Source organism: Hylobates moloch, unplaced genomic scaffold, assembly GCF_009828535.3.
Source record: "Hylobates moloch isolate HMO894 unplaced genomic scaffold, HMol_V3 SCAFFOLD_14, whole genome shotgun sequence".
Lineage (NCBI taxonomy): Eukaryota > Metazoa > Chordata > Mammalia > Primates > Hylobatidae > Hylobates > Hylobates moloch.
In genome coordinates, this window is record NW_026652289.1 from 6,993,568 (window position 1) to 7,016,343 (window position 22,776).

The following is a 22,776-nucleotide window of genomic DNA, read 5'->3' on the forward strand; positions in this document are numbered from 1 at the left end:
ATACCATGATGGGGATGATGACAGAAGTTTAGAAAATGTGTTAGATTTCAATGGTTGCACCTTATGACCTTGAGGGAAAGCCAGTTCATTTAAGAGGAAATGGACTGGAATTTATGGTGAAAGCTGGCTGTTAAAATTATTTCTTTGTCTTACAATTCAGGGAATATATTTATATTTTTCTATGAAAAGTTATGAATGTGACTAAACCATGACTGTTATTTTTATTTGCACTTGCTGGTCTTTGTAGCAGCATTCAGCACAGGTGCCAAAATATGCTTCATTTTGGGGGCAGATCTATTTTGACAGTATTTGACTACATATAGCAAGAGTTTGAAATATGTTAAACACTAGACATCCTGGTTATCAAAACCAATGAGCATTACTTTCATGGCAGCAAGTGTCATGCAGTTATTTTCTGAATTTGTCAAAGAGGCAGTAGTTTCTAACCCCTGTTCTATAGTAGTTATAACAATTTCACAATCTATGTTTACAGATTCTTCATAAATACATGCATACTGACACTATAATCATGGGAGGTGTAACCATGATTAGTAGGCGAGGTACCTACCACTTTTTTTTTTTCTTTCCCTGGCTACTTGAGTAGAATGCATTATACCAGATCTGGTCATTTTCACTGAAATGGTTTCTAATTTTCTTCCCAAGTGCTGTTGGGTTTTTTCTTTTTAAGGAAAACGTTGTCACTTTTATGTTATAAACTTGAATTTATAAAGTGCTGGTAAATTATTTTTAATGATTTGAGTGCATGTTTTAAACCTTTAGGACCAGAGCATAGTCATAGCATTTTCTTTTAAATTGTGCACTAACAAAATGCTATATAATCTGTCTTCTGTCCAAGATCTCCTGGTTTCCATTGTAAGGGATTTAACCAAAATCTTGCTCTTCCATAATCTTACTCTGTGAAATAGAGGAATTCGTGTGCCTTAGATTTAGAAGTGTGTTCTTTAATAGAGTGTACAGGGCTAAAAGAGTGTTTAAGTTAATATGTAGGTTTCCCCCATCTGTATTCCAATTGTAGAGGTGAGTTTTGTTAAGAGTACAATTGCAAATCTTATCTATATAGGAAAATAGCTAAATGTCATTCTCCATCTCTTTGTTTTAGTTTACTGCTTCCATGTGCAATCCTAAGCATTCTTTGCTGGGGCAACTAAATGTATCTTTATTAGTGACTTCTAGTCCAAATATAAGAAACTGTCATGTTTTGTGGGAAAATAATTTTATAATCCATTTAAAGTGAAACTTTATCACACAAATAGTACTTATTTTCTAACCAAATACTTGATAGGTTATGCTACTCCAGTGTAGATGGCCATTCCTAACTTGTTTGTGCCTGAAGATGGACTTGATTCAAATGGTTTACATATTTAGTGGGTAAGGGATATGTTACAGTACCCCACCTGTAAGTTATTTATTAGCCCTAATTGTGTTTGATTTCAGACAAAATTAACCCTTTTCTCCTGTGTATCTTTGAAGTGGCAGATAAGGTGAAGCATCAGACTGGTATCAATATTAGACAATGTTATTTATTAGCCCTAATTGTGTTTGGTTTCAGACAAAACCTTTCCTCCTGTGTATCTTTGAAGTGGCAGACAAGGCGAAGCATCAGACTGGTATCAATGTTAGAGAATGTTCTGAAGTGTTCCTATTTTGTAGTTACCTATTCCATTTGACATAGTAGAAGATACATTTTCTTTCTACTCTGATGCATGGGGAAGGATGTTTTTGGACATTATCATCTGAGATAGGTGGGAAACCTCCTCTCATTTGTGGCTTAGAGAGCTATCACCATTTCAGAACTATGATGCTTTTCTTCTCAGAGCTTGTGTTAAGTATATAGTAAACAGATTGATTCATGATAATTGTCCTTGACTAAGACTGAAAAGACTAATGGGATGCCTTTTACTTCGCTAATTTTAAAAACTGGTGATAGATGTCTAATCCATTAATTTATTTAAACTCTTCTTAACCTTCTCTTTTATAATCGGTTCTCAGGTTTTAACTCCATGTTTACCATCATTTGCAAAGAGGTACCAAAAAAATCCATAAATAAATATGGAATACCTTCACAAGTACATACATTCTTTTGCTAAAACGATATTTTGACAGGCTTCATTAATAGAACTATTCTCATTATTTGGACTGCATTAATTGGTCGTTGACTGGCCATCCAATTACTGTTTTTTCTTTCAGTCCAAAATAGACCCTTGCATACAGAAGTGGTATTTCGGTTTTTAATCAGATTTGGTTTCATCAGAAGAAGCAAGAATGGACCTGATGTCTTTAAAAGCATAGCCGACAATGGTAGCTTCTCAAGTTATGAAATAAAACAGAGATAATGGAGAAAATAATTTTTATGGGTTTTTTTGGTTATGGTGCTATTCCTAAGGTTAACTTTGAATATGTGACACACACACTCCTAAGTACCTTTAAGGAAAATTAATAAATCATTAATAGTTAAAAATGTTTACATTGAGCACTAGAACATGTTTGGCTTTTTTTTTCTACGTTATGCAAAATGCCCAGGGATTTAATGCACAGGTGTACTTTAATGTTTAGGGTCAGTTTGTAGTATTCTGAGAAAAAGATAAAGGGTTATAATTTGAATGTGAACTGATCCAGAAATAAGTGCTGTACCTTTCCACTGCACTTGAAGTTCAACTTAATGGTGTATGTGAAAAACAAAAACTACTTTGGTTGTGTATGTCCAAAGTCCTATGGTTTTATTCATTTATGGTTTTAAAGGCTTTGAAGTACTCAGATTTGATTTTTGCTTTCTTGGAAAGACTCACTTTACCAAGCACATAAAGGAAAAATGATTTCAAACATTCACAAGATAGATGAGTGTTAACAAAGCTTTCTTTTTTCGTGTCCTCCTTATTTAAAAAGGTATACTTACAATGTGAAGTAACTTATGAATAAAACGAAAAGTTTATCCCATATTCAAATAATTCCTAAGGTCAGCCTCCCTTTTTTTAAGTGGCAAATATCTGATTAAATCATTTCTCAGTTTATTAATCCTTGGAAACAATGATATAGCAGTTACTCACAGCTTGTAAATTACAACAGAAAGGTTCCTTTCAAATAGTAGAGTTGCACCTAAAGAGGAAATTGGGTTTATAAGAAAATGGAGGCAAAGAACTTAAGTTTTAAGAAAAAGCACTTCAAAACAGAAGGACAAATGGAAAAGGGGGATATAAAACCAATAAAAATACCATCTGAGGGTGTTACTGACCAAAAGTAAAGAATAAAATGCATCATTAAGCCCTTTGCACTCGTTATGACCTCGTAAGTAAAAATTATCACTTAGAATAATAAGGGGTGCACACTATATTCCCTCTGTCTTCTAGAATTTGTAGAAGAATCAGAAAACAATTTACTAACCTCCCCGTTTGATATTAAAAACTAAATAGGAAGAATTTTAATATTTTCTGTTAGTACAAGTTGAACTTGATTGTGCCAACTGAAACCGCAGAGGTTTGTATATCAGTAGAATGCAAGAACACTGTTGAAGGTGCTTACCATCTTTTTTGTTTTCCTTTCCACTCCATTGTATCAATTTTTTGAGTAACTTTTAAATGGCTAGAAAATGGTCTTTTTGCTTTGCCCTTTTATAGCTGAAATAACCAGCTCCATTCTTTTCATGAATAGTAACTTGATATATTTATTTATCAGGTATCTTGCAGTTGTCACCAAATACTGTAGTTTTCTTATGTTGTATGGAAATCATAGTTCAATTATTTTAATGTGATGGAGTGCAACAAGTCATTGTAGAACTTTTCACCTGTTAATGTTGAAGTTATACCTCTGAATTTCTGCTGTGGATTATCAAGGAAATAATAAAGCAGAAACCCTAAGAAATTTGCAACTTAACAGTTTGAGACTGTCTCTTATCCTAGTATTTGGGAAGCGAAGGAATAAATTTGTCAAAGCTAGGTGAGAAAATAGAGCGTTGTGGGAAAAATTGAGTCCAACTAGATTAGCAAATGTTAATCCCTAGCTCAAACTGTGAATAGTAAGGATTGAAAAGTAAAGTATGTAATGCTAAGGGCTGTGTTGTCTTATGATTTTAAGTTTTAAAGGCTTTTAAATTAACAGCGATGTTGCCTAAGGATACATGGGGATTCTCAAAAGTAAGAGATGTTTACCTTTTTCATAATCTGCCAAGCTGGTTCCTAATATATTGTTAAATTGGTAGAAAAATACCTTTAAATTGGTGTCTGCTCAAGAATTGCTTTCTAGATTTGATGGGAGAGGGGTGAGAGTCACATGATTTGGATTCTACCAATCTGCAGGCTCTATCTTTGGCAACATGTAAATAACTAGACTATACATCTGTTTCTCAAGTATGGCAAGACCATTAGTTTGAATTTAATTATCAATGCCATGGTATTTCTGGTCATATTTTAGTTATGTCAGTTTTAAGGTAAGATTTTTCATTTATTAAAGCCCTTAAATGAGATTTTAGACTGCCAAAGAGAAGAGGCAGTCCAATTGACCTAACTGAAATGAGATGACCAGTATATAGAGCCTAGATGGACTGTAGCAGCTCTACCCCTTTGTTTTACAAGGTAAATCATTTAAAAAATTGCCTTTTTTGATCAGTGGGTAAAAGTTAAACGGATCTTTAATTTTTAATATATTCAAGTTAATTTTCTAAGTGTGAATCCTTGGACTGCAACTATACATTCACCTACAAAATCCCAATCAAAAAATTACAGGAGCTTGTCAAGCAGATCTTTAGTTTTCCACTTCACATAAGATCGTTAATGTTCTAAATTAATCTATTCATTTAGATGATTTTTTTTGTCAGTTCTTAAATGGGGTATAGTAAATTTAGCATTTTCATCTTAACAAGCAAAAGGGTTAAAAAACAAAACAAAACACTACTCCAAGCCAAATACATTCTAGCTGGTTAATTCCAGACTTGTCCCAAGTGGTTCCCCAACCTCTTTTCCACTGGTAATTTCTTTTCATGCAGGCAGAATATAGGGGTGCGAGGGCTGTTTTACATACGAGCTTGGATAGGGGAACTGAAGCGAGTCAGGAGCCCTGCTGGAAAAGGGGTTTGCCACTGGATTGTCTGTGGCCTGGTTTCTTTCCAGTAGTACAGTAATAGGGTAGATTGAAAACAAGTATTTACTTCTGATTCTGCCTACATTTAGTGTGAAATGCTCTTACGGTATTGCTTCTAAAAAGCAAATTAAGCAGTTAAGTATAAGGTCCCTGAATTCATATTTCAAAATAAGGTTTTTATGAGATTTTTATTAAAAATTGCAATAGCCATCGTAAATCTGAGTTTTTCTAGGGGTGAGAGAAAACTGTATTGTGATGAGCTAGATTAGTTGTAGTTCCAGAATAAAAACAAAAATTCAGAGTTGTGTGGTGCCCATCATTGAGTAAACTGAACCCTAAAAATGAATAAGCTAGTGAACTAGTTCATGGAATTATTTCTGACAGTCTCTTGACCTGATGCTGTCATACTGCAGTGTTACCAGCTCCCCCTAGAAAATGGAACTGTTTAAAAACACAGCAAATTACAGAAACCATTTTATTCTATAGCCATTGGGGTACTTCAGTTTATGGGATGTTTTTGGAAACTTCTGCTTTGGGAGGGATGAAGATCACTGGTAAATGTTATTTGCTTTCTGAGTTTTGGGGTCATTTCATTGCTTATCAATGAAGCGCAGACAGGAGAGAATATCTCAAGTCTTTTCTGATAAAAGGCTTGCTTGAGAGAGCTTATAACTTGCACCTAGAGGGTTTACCCACTTTGTGGATTTGATTTATCCACCAACCACAGCAACCAATAATGTCAAGATTCTAGGAGTTTAGGAAAGAGGCTAGTATGTTTTCATTTTGAGTCAGACATTCTTTTCTCATTCTCAAATCTATTTTAAATGCTCCAATTTAAAAAATGCCGATGAAAATTTTGTAATGCTTCTGTAATAATCGTGCAGTTTACTTTGAATTTAGGAAAACAGTTTTGTATGATGAAATATTGTGCAGACTCTGTAAATAAGGTAGCTTAAAAATTAAAAAAGTCTAATTAGAATATGATTAATCCTTAAAATGTAGAAACTAGAGATTGTGTTGAGTCAGAACTGTTACGTTGGTATCCAGGTTTCTATTCACCACAGACACCATCTTAGAATACACACATATCTGTGAGTTATAATTTAAAGTGGTCATCCAGGTAAATGATCATGGAGTGCTACTACAGATGTACAGTTTTACACCACTGATGTGTTCTTGCCATACCCAAATAGGGAATCACTTCCAGGAAAACAACAGTCCTCAAGCACTCAATGACTTTGTGAACACGTGACTGAAACAAGAATCATCTGAGACAGTAGGACTGGTGGGATTCTACTGACTTCTTAGTATTACATGGCATCATCACAAATGTACTGTTAGAGCAGCAACATCCAGAGTTCTTAAGCTTGTACCCTAACACACAAATTTGACTTCTAACCCTGAAATATCCTATATATATTTCTAAACTCTTTGTAGTTTTCTTGAGAATAAAGCACTTTATAATTTACTCAGTTTTCAGTAATAAACACTGACTTAAAAGTATGTATTTAAAAAAATTCTCCACACTTTTCTGTCTTCCTCAGAATGTTTTTATCCTTATTCTATGAAATTCCTGTTTTATTGTCTAAGACTTAAGAGATTCAGCTTTATCAAGTTAGAGTTGCTGTGTACAATGTAATTCACAAATTCTCCCTCCTTTGGGCATAGTTACTGAAGTTCAAATTTCCTTAAAAAGTATTTTTAAAAAACCTGATTTTGGTTTTTTTCTTCTGCAGAATCTTAACTTTTCCATTATTCCGGATGACAAATAAACATTTATTAAAATGTGTTAGAATTAGTATTTACTAGGTTCCTAAATTGTCAGTATAGGTACTTTGATCACACATCAAAATGGAATTTCTGCAACTTAAAGCATTTTGTCACAAATTGTAGTTGAAATAGAATTTTTTCTACTATTCGACTGGATGAGTAGGTTGTTGGGAATGAACCAGTTATCTATTCTTTTCTTCCAAATGCAAATGGTACAGCTAGTTGATAATAGTATATTCTCATCCTACTATAAAGTGCAAATTTCACCTTAATTTTGCATATTTTAAAATTTTTGTTTACCCTTTGTAGCATATTTATATTTTAGCATTTGCTAACATTGATTTAATGTGTTAAAGATTCATTTTGGATATAGGGTTGACTTCTTGGAGATACTAGTTCATAATTTTAAAATTCCCAAGAAAAGTGTCTTTGAAGTGGTAAACACACTGCACTTTAAGCCACTTCTCTTCCCACAGAGCCCAGCTGAAGGAGGTAAGGGCATGCTGCATGAGAGTAATGCTGTGATGAGCGTCTTACTCTGGTAAAATGCCATTTACAATGCCTGGAGACTGAAGACTGAACAAAACATAGTGCCCTTAGAAATGGAATTTCACTGGAAAAGCACGTGAATCACATAAGTTAATTGGCAAAAGGAACTGATGTGTATGTGGTAGAGTTGCTTTGAATAAAGTATTTCCTAACCTGTTCTGGGGAGAACTTAACTGATCTTGGAGAAGTGTGAAATCAGTTTCATAGACTTACGGAAAAATCTGAAGTGCTTGCACTGTGAGGGCAGAGGCCTGCCTCATTAATCTAGCTGTATGAACAGGTCAGTCCACAGAAGCAGTTTTTACCTGTACTCATCTGCCCTTCAGTCAGCTTAGTGACAGAAGGGCAAACATCTTCACAGAAGAAAAAGTTCAGAAGGTTGGCATTGGTAGTTTCATTGCTACAGAGTAATAGTGTTATTTGATAGTATCTGACTAAAAGAGCTCTCATTTTCTAGTACTTAGTAGTAAGAATGTGGTGGAGTCCTCCGGAAGTCTAGTGTGGGTGGAGGATATCAACTGGTTATTTCAGTGATCCACAGCCTGACCTTTTGAATGCTAAGTGTCTGGAAACTTCAGGCAGGGTCCTACAAAACAAACTGCCATCAAGACTGGTGTGTACCATGAAGGCAGTTTTAGATAGTTTGACTGTTCATGGCTGCAAGAAAGACCTAAAATTCAAGGGCCAGTGAACTTCAGATACGTAAAAGGAATATCACTTCTGTTCTAGAAGAGTACTAATTAGACTTGTTTGTGAAATTTGAAAATTTGGCTTTGAGACATTGGTAACAATAAACATATCTGAGCCCTCCTAAGTTTGGTCAGCACGGAGTAGTAGGTCTGGCATCATGTGACTGTGCACAGCTCGTGTGATTTCAAGCCCCCTCTGAAAACTGTCTTAGTCTGCATGAAGGACTTAACTCTCCAGAGTGCTTTTTGTCTGGCAAATCCCTTCACAATTTTCACCTCTCGTCTAAAAGCTTCCTTAAAGGAAGCCTTCCTTGATCCCTTGGGCTAGGTTAGGTTTTCAGTCTGTGTTCTCATAGCACTCTGCACTTTTTGGTTCCTTAAAGCAACTCTTAAGTGTTATTTTTTAGAATTTTAATCTGAATCTCATGTGTGTCACATACCTAGGTCAGAAAATACTGGGACAATGAAATTAAGATTTAGTAATTCAAATTATGTAAAATGCTCATATATATGTTTTTAGATTAGCAGCTTTATGATGCCGATGCTGAAGGAACTTTTCACCCCATTCTTACAAGTCTGCTACTGTTTTAAGTGACATCCTTATAGTTGTAGATAAGCAAATGTAAGGTTATATCAATGTCAAGCCCTTAGTATCACATTTTAAAATTTATCATTTAGCAATATAACTTTTAAATTTATTGTTTCCGAATGAGTGTTGTTGAGGAATGTTAGCAGTAGTAAAATCTTGTGTTACAAGATTTTTGCATTTACATGAACTTTCACTCATTTTTCAGAATTTGTTCCTAGAGACAGAGAACCCAATACAAAAATGAGAACATGTATGCATAATCAGAAGGATGCAGTGCAGATGCCTAGTGAAACTCTGAAAGCAAAAATGGTACCTGAGAAAGTTCCCCGCAGATGTGCTACTGTTGCTGCAAATAAAATAAAGATAATGAGTAATCTAAAAGAAACGATCTCAGGACCAGAAAATGTCTGGATTAGGAAGAGTAGCAGAAAACTGCCCCATCGAAATGCTTCTGCTGCGGCTAAGAAAAAATTACTGAATGTTTATAAAGAGGATGATACAACCATAAATTCTGAAAGTGAAAAAGAGCTAGAAGATATTAATAGAAAAATGCTTTTTTTAAGGGGGTTCAGATCCTGGAAAGAAAATGCACAATAGTGACTATGAGAATGTAGAAGTGGTATCTGAAAACAATTGGTACACAAGTAAACTGGCAGTTACATTCCGCTCCCAGCTCTAAAATTACTCCCTTATTGACATCTTTGGAGGAATTTTCTAAAAGCCATAATCCAGTGGGTTCCTCCCAGTCAGCTCTTGTACAGACACGTGCTCTAGGGAATTCTGAGGAGGAAATAGATTGCAGAGTCTGTAGGTGGAGAGGTGGAAAGAAAAGACAAATGGCCTGCTATAAGACTACTATTCCTTTCCAGAATGCAAGGCCTTGAAGTCATGATTCCTTAGAGGAAGAATATAACGGGAAGTGTACAGGCTAGGAAGAACTTGGAGTGAACAAATTTCAAAATCTTAACCTGATATTAATTTTAAGGGTTCTACATTATAGTGTAAAAATTCAGACCACGACAACTATGGTGTCATGAGGAAAAACAATCAGGCACTTTTCCAAAGGAAGTGCTAATGGGCCTATTTGACTTCTGAGTGAAGCAACAACTCTACCCAGATCCAGTCCCTACAATTCACATCCCCAAAGGTCAAAAACAAACTAGGAGGACCTGGGAATTTCAGCTGGAGGTATTGATTATTGAGTTCTGAAGTAGAGTGTTGGAAATAGGCAATTAGAGTCCATTGATGTAATTTTGTTTATAATATTGCAGTTCATACTGAATGACCACTTGATACGACTAATTCAGGGAATATATATTTTTCTATGAAAGCTATGAATGTTACTATCACGGCGTTTTCTTATTTTTACTTTTATGTAGCAGCATTTACACAAATGCCAAAAATGTGCCTCATTAAGAGGCAGGTCTTAATCAGTTAGATAAAAATAAAATGTATAGCTTAAGATCAAAACAGTCATATTTTTAGATACAGTCAAATCTTTTGTTTCTCTACAGCACCTTAAAAATTAGAACTTGAATACTTTGAGTAAACTTATTACAATCTCATCCCAACAAACTTTAATGGTAGCATGTTTGGCCTATTTCATTGTGGCCTCCGCTAGAATTAGAAAATTTGGTCGTGGTATAACAAAGAAGTGTATTTACAATAGGATTTAATTTGTTGTTAATATGTATTTGTTGAAATTAAAATTGCCAGATTAAATGAATGTACTGTCACATCTTTTTAACGTAGTAACGTGTTATTGGAAAAATTAAGTTGTTGAAAGTAAGTTGTTTTCCCATTTAAAAATATCTGAATATATGATTTGCATGTGTAAATCTGAAAAACTAAACTACAGAAAACTAGGGTTTTCTATTTCTAAGTCAAATGCATTTTTTTTTTTGTTATACAGATGAACCAAGTGTCTGAAATACTTGAGAAATTTGTGGTTGCATGTCTGTTTTAAAAAAAAGGCTTTTTGTTTTTTAGCATAAGCCAGAATATTCTAACCTGCTAAGTCTGTGTCCTTTGCTCCTTTTGTAGTATACTTTCATCCAAACTACTGATCCCCAGTATGTTGATACACAGGTGAGAAAGGGAAGAATTCCTAATAAACTGCTATTACTTTTAGGTGCATGGGGTTTGATTTTTGAGCTCTAATGAAATGCTTAAACTTCTTTCCAGTTCAAATTTTACACTTAATTTATAATATTTGTTGAGTATATTATGTCCTCAACAAGTAACTATAAAACGAAATACTTAACTCTCGGTGAAGACTATTTTATGCAAAGTTTTTTTTTTTTTTTTTTAGCAATTTCAGTGTAATGAAAGAATTTAAGCTTTGAATTTATAATTTGCTGTGGTGGGGTTAATTTCTGTCAGTATTTGAGATTGTATTATCAGTCTTGCATAATGGAATCCTTTTTTTGGCTAAGTATTTAATTCGAACATATTTGCCTTTTTAAAAAGTGCTTGGCCTAAACTTGTAACTGCATGAAATAAGCATTTGCTTAAAACTTAACATTGTAAAATTGTTCTCTCTGAAATGTGTGCAGAATTTAAATCATGGCCAAATGTATTACTATTATCCTATTTATAGTAATTTGCTTTGCAGAAAATATTTCTTCGTCATGGAACTGTGAAATCAAATTGAAGACCTTACTGGTAAAAATGACAAATTAACAAAAGGACTAAGACAAGTGGTGCCCAAACAACCTTTTTATTCTGCAGTTCCATCATTATAATAGACCAGTTAACCCAGGAGTCCTAATGTTTTAAAACATTGTGGTAATCTTGTTGATTCTATCTAAGGATATCCAAAGTTTCCTAAGCTCCTACTGGCTAGCAGTTTAGTCTTAATTTTATTGCTAAATGTTCAAATTTTGCTTCCAAACTCACTTTTTTTTTTGCAGATGTGTACATCTGCTAAATACTAATTTTATGTAAATGATGTTGATTATTTTTCCACATCTTAAAATGTTTCTAACAGCTTTGAGATTTTATCTCGACAGGCTCTCTCTGACCCCAAGTACTTAACCTTCGTGACTACTGACAAAGTCACAAAATGCAGGCGATGTCATGTATTTCGGTACAACTAAATCTAGGAAACGGTTTTTATTTTTCATTGCATTACTGCATATTTTCATTTTCATTTAAATTATGTCCCCTTTTTCTCTTGCTTGAAACAGTGCTCCTCGAACTTTGTCTTCCAGCACATTTTAAAGAGAACCAATTGAACAATCACACATTTTGCTTATTAATTAAAGGCTATTTAAAAAGAAACATTTTGTATTAGAAAATGGCCAAGTTTAAAACACTATTTTTTACATTCTCATAAAAATGTTTTTTAAATCGCCTTGACAATCATCAGCTTTTGAAATGTGAATTCCTATTGCCAGAGTAAAGGTCTCGTTTTTATACCACCACGAAGCGCTGTATTTCTTGCTGCCCTTGCGTCTGCCCGTGCCCGCTGTCTGAGGGCGCGCCTGGTTATGGGGGCCCTCAGTACCACTGCGCCGCCACCTACCTGGGCAGTCGAAATTTGGAGCGGGTGCTCAGTACACTAAGGCTCCCCCAGTCTCTCCTAACGCAGAAGGAAAATGGAAACGGACGAGGAGGTAAGGGCCTCACAGCTCCCGGACGCCACGGCCAGCGGTGCTGGCCCCGCCCCAGCACCCCTGGTTCCGCTACCGCCGCGACCGGAGGCCCCGCCCTCCTCTCGCCCCCCTGCCCCTCTAACCCGCAGTCCTCCCACCTCTTGGCGCCCGCAGGGCTCAAGCTGCGAATGAAAGCCTTTGGGGGCCGGACGCGGTGGCTCAGGCGTGTAATCCAAGCACTTTGGGAGGTCTAAAGAGGAGGATCGCTTGAGCCCTGCAGTTCGAGACCAGTCTGGGCAACATAGTGAGACGACCCCCCCCTCCGCCCCATCTGTAATTTAAAAACAAAAAAGCTGCGGGGACTCCTGGCCCAGGGCGTGACAGCGCGGGCGGGCGGTGTAGAGGGCGTGGCCGCGAGCTCAGGGTGTGCCTGGGGGCGAGCCCTGCGCGGGGCGGGACGTGGCGCCCGCGCGGTGGCGGTGTGGCCGCGAGCTCAGGCTGTGCGCGGGGGGCGTGGCCTGTGCGGGGCGGGACTTATTGCCCGCGCGGTGAGGGAACGTGGTCTCGCGCAAGCTGGCGTGCGCCGTGCCGCAGCGCTGCAGTTGTGTCCAGCCGGTCCCGGGGCGGCCATGGCGGCCACGTTCTTCGGAGAGGTGGTGAAGGTGCCGTGCCGAGCTGGGACGGAGGACGAGGAGGAGGAGGAGGAGGAAGAGGAGGAGGGGCGGAAGGAGACGCCCGAGGACAGGGAGGTGCGTCAGCAGCTGGCGCGGAAGAGGTGAGGCACCCGGATAAGGGCAGCGCGCTCACCGCAGCTGGAAGGTGCGCGGGCCTCGCAACCGCGACGGCGCCTAAGGCCGGGGCTCCGCGGTCTTCCGAGTGGCCCCAGCGGTTGCCGCCGCTCCGTGGCTCTGCTTGGGCCCTGGGTCTCCGTGAAGCCGCGGCGTCCCGCGGCGCCATCCCCAGGTGTGTGCGGTTCTCGCGTGCATCCGCTGGCGTTTCGTGGGTTCCAGGGTGAAGCCGCTGTGGGAGGGCTGGGTTCAAATCCGTTCTTTAAAGGCTTCCTGGAGGGTCTCTGGAGCATTTCTGGAGGCTTGGTGTCTTGCGGACTCGTGATCTTCCCGCTTGTCACATTGTCTTGGGCCGCAGCGCTCCCGCGGGCCCCACCACGTTTGTCGCAGATTGTTCACGGACACACCAATTCCCTCGAAACTTTTTAAACCTCCACCCCACACTTCACTTAGCATAATGTGTCAGTAGCCGATGAACACTCTTAAAAAAAGTTGTTTCCAAACACACAAAAAAGTGGGAGAAAATAGTCAAGTGAGCCCTGACCCCTACACAACCAGGTAAATTCAACAGGAAGATTTTGCCACGTTTATTTTCTCTCCTGCCACTACTAAGCGAGTTCCAATCATCATGGCCTTTCACCTTTACATTTTTCAGAATACATGTCAAACGTTTTAGGGATTTTCTTACATTTGCTATTATCACCCCTAACAACACTAATACTTAACATGACATTTTACAGTGGTCTGTGTGAATGAGAATCCTAACAAGGTCCACAGGTTACATTTAGACGTGTCGCTTCATTTAGAGCAACCTCCTCTTACCCCTCCTAAGAGACAGGACTGGTTGTCCTGTTCAGTGCCCCACACTCTGAATTTGTCTGATAGCTTCCTTGTGGTGTCACTTAACGTCTGTATCACCTGCATGTCCTGTAAATGAATGTTCATTTGGAGGCTTGGTCAGATTCGCATTCAAAGTTTTGTCGGCAAGAATGCTTCTACTAAGTGGTGCTTTCTGTATCTTGTTGCAGGCTGTCCCCACCTGTCTCACTTTTAGGGATGCTAAGATTGGTGCTTGGGTCAGGTGGACAGCCTGATCACTATTTTAGGGTTCTCCATAAACACGTATGCAATAGTTTTATCTGTTGGTTATCATTGTCCGAGTCCATCGTTTTCTGAGGATATTAGTTATATTCTTTATAAAACTAACGTGCATTTTATTTATTGTAAATCATACATACAGTGCCCTTTTGCCATGATACTGTTTGTATTGAAGTTGCTTTAGTTTCATCTTGTTTCTTGTGTTAGGGAGGTGCGGCTCCTTCGAAGACAAACAAAAACATCTTTGGAAGTTTCTTTGCTAGAAAAATATCCGTGCTCCAAGTTTATAATCGCTATAGGAAATAATGCAGTAGGTAAGTGAAAATGCAGAAGACTTAGTCATTTTGTTGAAAGAATGAAATATAAAGTTACTTGTTTTCTTCTATCATAAAAGATTTAAAATGTTTAGTACTTTAAAAAAAGCCACAGTAGAGTGATTGTATTTCTGAATAAAATCTCTCTCCTGTTCCTGTTGCATCATTTTTTTTTCTTGTTTTGTTTTTGGTGGAGATGGTTTCTCGCTGTGTTGCCCAGGCTGGTCTTGCACTCCTGTCCTCAAGTGATCCTCCTGCCTCACCTTCCCGAAGAGCTGGGATTACAGGTGTGAGCCACAGCACCTGGCCTGCACTATCTTTTTAATAAACTGAAAAAATCAGATTTAGGCTGGGTGCAGTGGCTCACATCTGTAACCCCAGCTCTTTGGGAGGCCAGGGCGGGAGGATCACTTGAGGCCAGCATTTGAGACCATCCTGGGCAATATGGCGAGACCGTGTCTCTACAAAAAATAAAAAAATGAAGCCAGGCATGGTGGTGCTTGCCTGTAGTCCTGGCTACTCAGGAGCCTGAGATGGGAGGATTGCTTGAGCCCAGGATTTTGAGGCTGCAGTGAGCCATGATCCTCCCACTGATCGTGCTCCAGCTTGGGTAACAAAGCAAGATCCCAACTCAGAAAAAAGCTTTAAAGTAAATGTTTTTAGCTTCAGGAACTTAAAACTCAAGGAGCTGTTTCTAGTGTGTTGAGGTATCCGGGTTTATGTTAATGTTTTTGAGTTAATAGACTCCTTTGAGAACACAAAACTCTAAAGACAGTAATAATTATCAACATGTTTAAGTACTTAAGTTCTAAGGTCCTTGCATGTATTAATTCTCTTGGTGGATTAAAGTAAAAACAGTGTAGAGTGCCGCTAGGACAATGTACATGTACAAATACACACATAGACCTTTATATTTTTAGGGTGTTCACAGGCTGTGATTAGAACCTTCAGGAAACCCAGTTAAGATCCCTTCCTCTGTAAGGTACCCCTAGTGCATGTAGAACATAGTAAGTACATGATGGCAAGTAACTATGGACTCATTTATATAAAGTTCTGCTGGCCTAAAGTTTTTCAGAAGAGTATTACCCCGTGAGCATGTGGTAGAAAGTCGGTCAACAAACCTGCCTTCTTGATCCCTAGCTCTAGGATTGTCTTACTCAGGGTGTGTGGCCTTTTACTTCTTGGGGGGCCTCAGTTTGTTTTTCTTTATAATGGTGGTATTAGGTAGATGGTCTTAGGGCTCTTTCAGCTCTCAAATTCTGCAGTAACTTGAGCTTACTTTTTATTGAATAGAAAATATAGCTTGCAGAGCCAAATACTAACTTATGTGAATTGTTTTTTACAGCGTTTCTGTCTTCATTTGTTATGAATTCAGGAGTCTGGGAGGAAGTTGGTTGTGCTAAACTCTGGAATGAATGGTGTAGAACAACAGACACTACACATCTGTCCTCTACAGAGGCTTTTTGTGTGTTTTACCATCTAAAATCCAATCCCTCGGTAGGTGGGACTTGTATGTTTGAAAAGTAGTTATTTAAGTATCACTTATATGGTATTTACTGGTAGTATACTTTAGTATGGCAAGTCTTTCAGTTGCTCTGTTAGTGTGCACTTCTGATACTAATCACCAGTAGTGGTTTGACTGTTAAATTTTAAAGAGAAATAAGTAGGTCAATAGTGGAGCCAGGAAAATAGGTATTACCTAAGTGTTGTCATTCACATGTTACATATATGGTGATAGTTTGGGGTGTGTATAAAACTTACTTGACAAAAAGCGTGGAACTTGACTTTTCAGGTTTTCCTCTGTCAGTGCAGTTGCTATGTTGCAGAAGATCAACAGTATCAGTGGCTGGAAAAGGTAAGAGAGAAATGAAAACCTGTGAATGGTTAGTCTACAGGAGTTTTCATTTTTTAACGATTCAGTGTCTTTTAACTTAAACTTATGCAGTCAGATATTTATTTCTTTAAAATATTGTGGGAATTTCTTTTGGAATATAAAGAATAAAAGAACTTGCTTATTTAACGTGACCAACCAGTTGTGTTTTATACTTCTGTGTCCTCCCGTCCTCAATGCTGAGGTACAGAAGTATAAAACACAGTTGGTGCTCGGCATTGAGGACGGTAGGTCACAGGAGTATAAAACACAATTGGATTCCTCCTGCCCATCTTTCTTTGTTTACATCACTTTAGATCTTATTAAAAGGTAAAAGGGTTCTTAGAAATCTATCAAATCCAGACTCTTCTAGTTATAGAAGAGGACATTTAGAACCACAGTGATTGAAACTTACCTGTAAGTGTAGTAATTCCAAAATGAATTTCATAAGAGTTATTTTTCAGGTGTCAGTGTTAGGTGGGAGAGGGAATGAATGTCAGGTGTGTACTTGTGACTTTTTTCCTCTGGACAGCAGGCCTGTAGTCACTATTCTGGCACTCTGACTTCATTTACTCCACATCGCAGGCCCGTTAAGTAGGTAGTGCTGGCATTATGTGTTCATCTATTCTTGTGTTGCTATAAAGAATACCTGAGGCTGGGTAATTTATAAAGAACAGAGGTTTAACTGGTTCACAGGCTGTATAGGAAGCATGGTGCTGGCATCTGCTTGGCTTCTGCTGAGGCCTCAGGAGCCTCCAATCATGGTGGAAGGTGAAGGGGGAAGCAGGCAGATCACATGGCGAGAGCATGAGAGAGAGGAGGAGCCAGCCTCTTTTGAACTACCAGCTCTAGCATGAACTGAGCGAGAAGTGAGAAGTCATGTATCACCAACAGGATGGTGCTAGGCCATTCGTGAGGGATCTACCCCCATATCCAGTCACCTCCCACCAGGCCCTGCCTCCAACATTGGGAATCACATTTTAACATGAGATTTGGAGGTGACAGACATCTAAACTATATCACCTTAGTTCACTAATGAGGAAAGTGACTTGGAAAAATTGCCCACCTAGAAAGCAGAACCAAGATCAAACCCAGATTGAGACAGCAGGTGTGTTCTGTTTCTCCAAGGCACACTCCCACCCCTGCTAGGCATGCTATTATTGTTTGTGGTGTTAGATGAGTACCTAGAGGAATGTTTCCGTTCTGTAACAAAATTAAATGTTTTTTTAATTTGAAATCAATTTTATGTTAGGTTTTTGGTTCTTGTCCAAGGAAGAACATGCAGATAACTATTCTCACATGTCGACATGTTACCGATTATAAAACCTCAGAATCCACTGGCAGCCTTCCTTCTCCTTTCCTGAAAGCCCTAAAAACACAGAATTTCAAAGACTCGGCATGTTGTCCATTGCTAGAACAACCGAATATAGTACACGACCTTCCTGCAGCAGGTGGTATTAAAATTTGTAACATTTACGTTATATCTTATTGCTTTATTGATATTTACTACTTTCACCATTAGAGGTCTTTTTGAGGTAGTTTATTAATAATGATTGATACCAATATATTGCTGTTAGTCCTCAATGTCTGTAGTTACAAGTGCATTATATTTAGTATGAGTTTTCAGATTTTCCAGACACAGTTATTTGAGGAGCTCATGTTTCTTAGCTGTTAGGCTTCAGACATGCTGTGTTTCTTTTTGGTCTTTGATTATTCAAAATGCAAGCCAGTGTTAAATATAAATTATTGGTGCATGAAAAGTTGATAAAGTACATTTTAATTATCAAAACAAGTTTTGAATATTGAATCTTGATAGTTGCTTTAATTTTTTTTATTACTGTCACTCACATCTGCCATATGACAAAGAGACTACCATTTACTTTTCAGTGGGTAATATATTACATAATTGTTATTTATTATATGAACTGTATTAAAATAGGGTTTGTTTGGGGTTTTTTTTTTGCTTTCAATGTTTACTAGAATGAGAAGTGGCTAAATATTTCACTTTATGCATTTTGTATTTATTTGTTATTTATATATACTTTATTATAGTCAGTAGAATTTTAATCTTTCAGCTACTTAAATCATCTCAGCTGTATTTTCAGGAAATGTAAAATTAATATTTGCAAAATAAGAGATTATTAGGAAAATAAATTGACTTTGAAAGAAAATCTACATTATAATTGGTTCAAGATTGCAGTAAATACCTTGATTGAAAGAGGCAGCTGAGATAACTACTTTTAACAACAGCCTTTATTATTTAAAGATGTTTAATTTAAAGGTAACATAATAGAAAACTTACATGGTTTTTTTCTTGTATATTCATAGTTCTGAGTTACTGTCAAGTATGGAAAATCCCAGCAATTCTGTACTTGTGTTATACTGATGTGATGAAATTAGACCTAATTACAGTGGAAGCTTTTAAGCCTATACTTTCTACCAGAAGCTTGAAGGGTTTGGTTAAGGTAAGGTTTTAACTCATTTAAATTAATAGCTGCATTGTTATAATCAGCTTAGTAACAAACATAAATGTATAGTGTCATTTTAAACCCTAAGCAATGCTTGGAGATCCATTCTTCTCAAAGTGAAGCTTTCTAGTCTGGCAGTTTGAATTTGATTGTCATTGTTCTGTGTACGTCTGTAACTTGACGAATGCTTTGTTCTTGTATGATAGATTAATGCAATGCAATTAAATCCCAAATGTCTATGTGGACAGATGGTTTTACTGTTCAGTAAGTTTCTTTTTTTTTTGTTCAATAAGTTTCTATAACTACTTTGGAAGGTTTTTTTAAAAATTTTTATTTAATTTAGTTTTTGAGGTTATTTTTGAGTACAGTATGGATCAAATTATTACAATATTTATTTACCCAATTTTACAGAGAACTGTATATGTGAAGAGAGAATTACATAATGAACCTCTTCCTTACCCTTGGTTTATACATTTGGGCTCATTTTCTAAAAAAATTGGAACATGTACATAAAAATGTTTGCCTGTAATCTCAGGTAGTTTAGGGATTCCATTGTTTTCTCTTAAGAGACTTTTTGGAAGTCCACACCCTCTGGTTTAAGCATGGTTTCTTTAAAGGAAAGAGGTTGTAACAACATTGTCCCTCAGCCCGGTTTTATTCTGGAATGGCCATTAGTTTTAAGACTTTTGTGGTAAGTTGTTGGAAGTAGCTCATTTCCCAGGTCTCATAAATTAGTTTGTTACTAGATTGTCAGCTCCTTGTTGTAATGGACCACGATTTTTAATTTTGGTATCCCAAGTTTACCACATACCTGGCATGTTGAATAAAGCCGTCAATAACCATTTGTTGAAGAGTACAGCTATAAAACTCTAATTTAGTATACTGCAAGCTTATCTTTCAAATTAGCTAGAATCTGGGGTAATCTTTCTGACGCATGGAGTTAATTTATTTTTAGCATCTCTTTCAAAGTATATGCTGATTGTCTTGTTTGTTTAAATAGCCGATTGCCTCATCCCACTTAACTCAGAGATGAGTTCCCGTGGGCAGGGGCTGGGCTGTTTTGTTTACTGCCGTAGGACTGTGTGTAGCACACAGGTGTGTCATAAACATTTGGACTTGTTCTGAGACTTGGAAATCATCTGTCATATGGGGCTTAAGGAAACTCAGCTTTTATGAATATACTTTCAAGGGGAAATTTAACTCAGTATTTTCATTTTTGCTTTGGAGATGATGATTAGCAGGAGGGTAAGATAGTGGTTCTGCTGGGGGCTGTTTTCTTAATGACCAAATACATCAGCCTGAGTCAGTTCATTGTTTCTGACCATTTAAAAGTGGTATTTTCAATAAGGTGGAATTATTTTGAGTTCTTCCTATGTGGCAATTTAGTTGGATTTGAAAGACGGATGAATCTTAGGGGGTAGAAGTGTGCAGAGGGAAGCAGTGTGAGCAGAGTGGGGAAGTGTGAGGAGAGCCGTGAGGAGTGTGGTGTTGGTGGAGAGGGGAGGAACACATCTTGCGGGGAAGGTTGGGCGGGTTAGAGCATAGACTTCCTCTGGAGGCCAGGAGACCATCGGAGGCCAGGAGACCATCGGCGAGTGTGGCAGGGAAAGGGCCTGCTGAACTGACTTTCTCACTTGCCTTTTGTTGAGAAGGGGAGAGTAAAGTCTACGCCTGTCCCATGGCTGTTGTCTTAAGTCTCGAGTGGAGATTGTTGGCGGGGGGGTGGGTGTTGCCTCTGCCTGCGTCCCTGGGGTCTCACTGTATTCACTTTTTTCTCTCCTTTCAGAATATTCCCCAAAGCACTGAGATACTAAAGAAATTGATGACAACAAATGAGATTCAGAGTAACATTTATACATGATCTTAAACATTGTTTTGTAATGTATATTACTTGTCCATTTCTTTAAGGGGAACAGCCTGCACTCTTTCACAGATTACTTTTGGAGGATATATTTTGAGAATGATGAAATGGAATAAAATTGTAAAAAATTAATTGTAGTTTTAATTCCTTATTTATGGTGGTATTATTCATAACCGAAATAAGCCAGGCATTTTCCTTTTATCCACTAGGTGGGAGTATTGTTGTATTTGAATATTTTAAGGTACTATAGGTAAATTTTTATCTTATTTATTTATTTATTTTTTGAGGCTGGGTCTTGCTCTGTTGCCCAGGCTGAAGTGCAGTGTGCTACCATGGTTCACTGCATCCTCAACCTCCGGGGCTCAAGCATTTCCCCTGCCTCGGCCTCTCAAAGTGCTGGGATTACAAGTGTGAGCCACTGTGACCAACTTGAGTTAAAATTTTCAAAGCTACAGATATCAGCAGATTGTATTCATGTGGCAAAGTGTAGTTAATTAGGTGTAACTATTCATTGACCTGTTGGTGATTCTTAATATGTGGAAAGTTTCTGGATATTTTAGGAGTCCTGCAGTTTTTTTATCTTGTGGGTAAAAATTGATGACAAGGTAACAAAATTATGTATTTACTAAAAATGAAACAGAAATGTGTATGTCCTCACTTTTTAGTAATATCTGACAGATAACCTTTTCACCCAGACTTTCCCAGGGCTCTCTTTAAAGGCTGGCTCTGCGCGTATCAGCAGTTCTCTTACAGTCATGTGTTATCAGAGTGTGAATGGAATCATGAACCCGGAGTAGCCACACGACTTCACAGGACCACAAACTGAACTGCATTCATGAAAATAAATTTTAAAATGGTGGAGTTAAGTGCTTCTTATCTCTTCTGCTTTCTTTTTCACCTTTTTAGTTATTGAATCATTTACATACTACAGATTTAGAGTACTTACCCATTTATATTTTCTAGTTCCAGTTCATTTACTGCTTTTGGTAATGATTAGAAGTAGGGTAAGGAGATACTGTGTTCTAACTCCTTCTTGAGTAAACTTGGTTTCCTTTACATAGTCAAGTATTGGAAGTCTTGTGCATAGCGTGTTTATGAACATATCCCGAAGGCAGAAATCTAAGCATTTCCCTTGTTGCAAAATAGTTTTCATTCATTCAGAAATGTGCCTGCAGAGCCCTGAGGTAACATCATATGACCTGGAATCTGGTCCTAGCTGGAGCCTAGATCCTTTTCTTGTGCTGAGGGTCAGTGTGGTAAGTAAGGAAGAGTGATCTTGGGAAAGCAGATTATGTTCAATCCCAGGCCAGCCCTTACAGGCCAGGTGACTTGGGCAGATGCCTTGAAGCTTCCTGAGCAACAGTTTTCTCAGCTGTAAACTACAGATAATACTGGTGACAATACTCCCTGGGTGGTTATCTACTTCCCTTGGGGTCCAGGTTTTCATCTGCTTAATGAAGGAAATTCTCTGCTTGCTTTGCTGAATTGTGAGAATAATGACATAAGAATGCTTTTGAAGAACTGTAAGGTGGTATTTCCATGTTGACACACCTTTGTGTGCCCCACCTCAAAGACGCTGACTGTGTTGTGGTAAGAAAGGAGTGGGGAGCTGCTTTGGGGGGCAGCCGGAGCTCTCACTTTTCATTCCTTCTTGTACTTGCTCTTGCTAACTTGAGAACCACGGAGCTCGGCAGTGTGAAATGGCTAAGAGTGGAAGTAGTTGGGGGACAAGTTTTGCATCAGCAGTAATCCTGGGAGAACCCTAGAAGCAGATAACTCTGGGCATTGTAGTTTTTCATAATTTTGGTAGGGAGAGAATCATAATTGCTTCAGACTGCCCAGGAGTAAACCTTTTCTTGTGCTAAGAAGCAGGCAGCAGGTGCAGGCGGTTGGCTGTCAGTGCAGCAGAGCCACGTTAGGGCCAGATACCAAGCCACGCACAGTGGTGCTTATCCTTAGTCCCAGCTACCTGGGATGCTGGGGCAGGAGGATCGCTTGAGCTCAGGAGTTCGAGTCTAGCCTGAGCAGACATCAGGCCTGGGGAGGTTTCCCATTCAAAGGAGAGTTCCTGAAGAAAACAAGCAATACGAAGG

At 38.2% G+C, this 22,776-nt stretch overlaps 2 protein-coding genes across 8 annotated transcripts in view; both read left to right on the forward strand.

The window, feature by feature from the left end:
- The window catches only part of BRWD1 (bromodomain and WD repeat domain containing 1), a 129,074-nt gene extending 118,256 nt beyond the window's left edge, over positions 1-10,818 (forward strand). For 4 of the 5 annotated variants that reach the window (XM_032175931.2, XM_032175928.2, XM_058427926.1 and 1 more), the window contains one exon: positions 8,894-10,818. In XM_032175931.2, coding sequence (XP_032031822.1) covers positions 8,894-9,285 — 392 coding nt within the window. In that variant the 3' untranslated portion in view covers positions 9,286-10,818. Of the gene's footprint in view, positions 1-1,570; positions 3,889-8,893 lie in introns of those variants that run through there. The other variant, XM_058427927.1, reaches the window with a different exon arrangement.
- Positions 10,819-12,782: 1,964 nt separating this feature from the next.
- PSMG1 (proteasome assembly chaperone 1) lies at positions 12,783-20,815 on the forward strand. 3 transcript variants are annotated; one of them, XM_032175933.2, is made up of 8 exons: positions 13,108-13,247; positions 14,378-14,484; positions 15,405-15,491; positions 15,830-15,981; positions 16,277-16,339; positions 17,607-17,805; positions 18,683-18,819; positions 20,609-20,815. In XM_032175933.2, the coding sequence occupies exons 4-8, from the start codon at positions 15,850-15,852 to the stop codon at positions 20,681-20,683; spliced, it is 606 nt and encodes a 201-aa protein (XP_032031824.1). In that variant the 5' UTR covers positions 13,108-13,247; positions 14,378-14,484; positions 15,405-15,491; positions 15,830-15,849; the 3' UTR covers positions 20,684-20,815. The 3 variants fall into 3 exon arrangements, with proteins under 3 accessions (XP_058283673.1, XP_032031823.1, XP_032031824.1); XM_058427690.1 differs by lacking the exon at positions 15,405-15,491 and having other exon boundaries at positions 12,783-13,247; XM_032175932.2 differs by lacking the exons at positions 13,108-13,247; positions 15,405-15,491 and adding an exon at positions 12,840-13,059.
- The last annotated feature ends 1,961 nt before the right edge of the window (positions 20,816-22,776 follow it).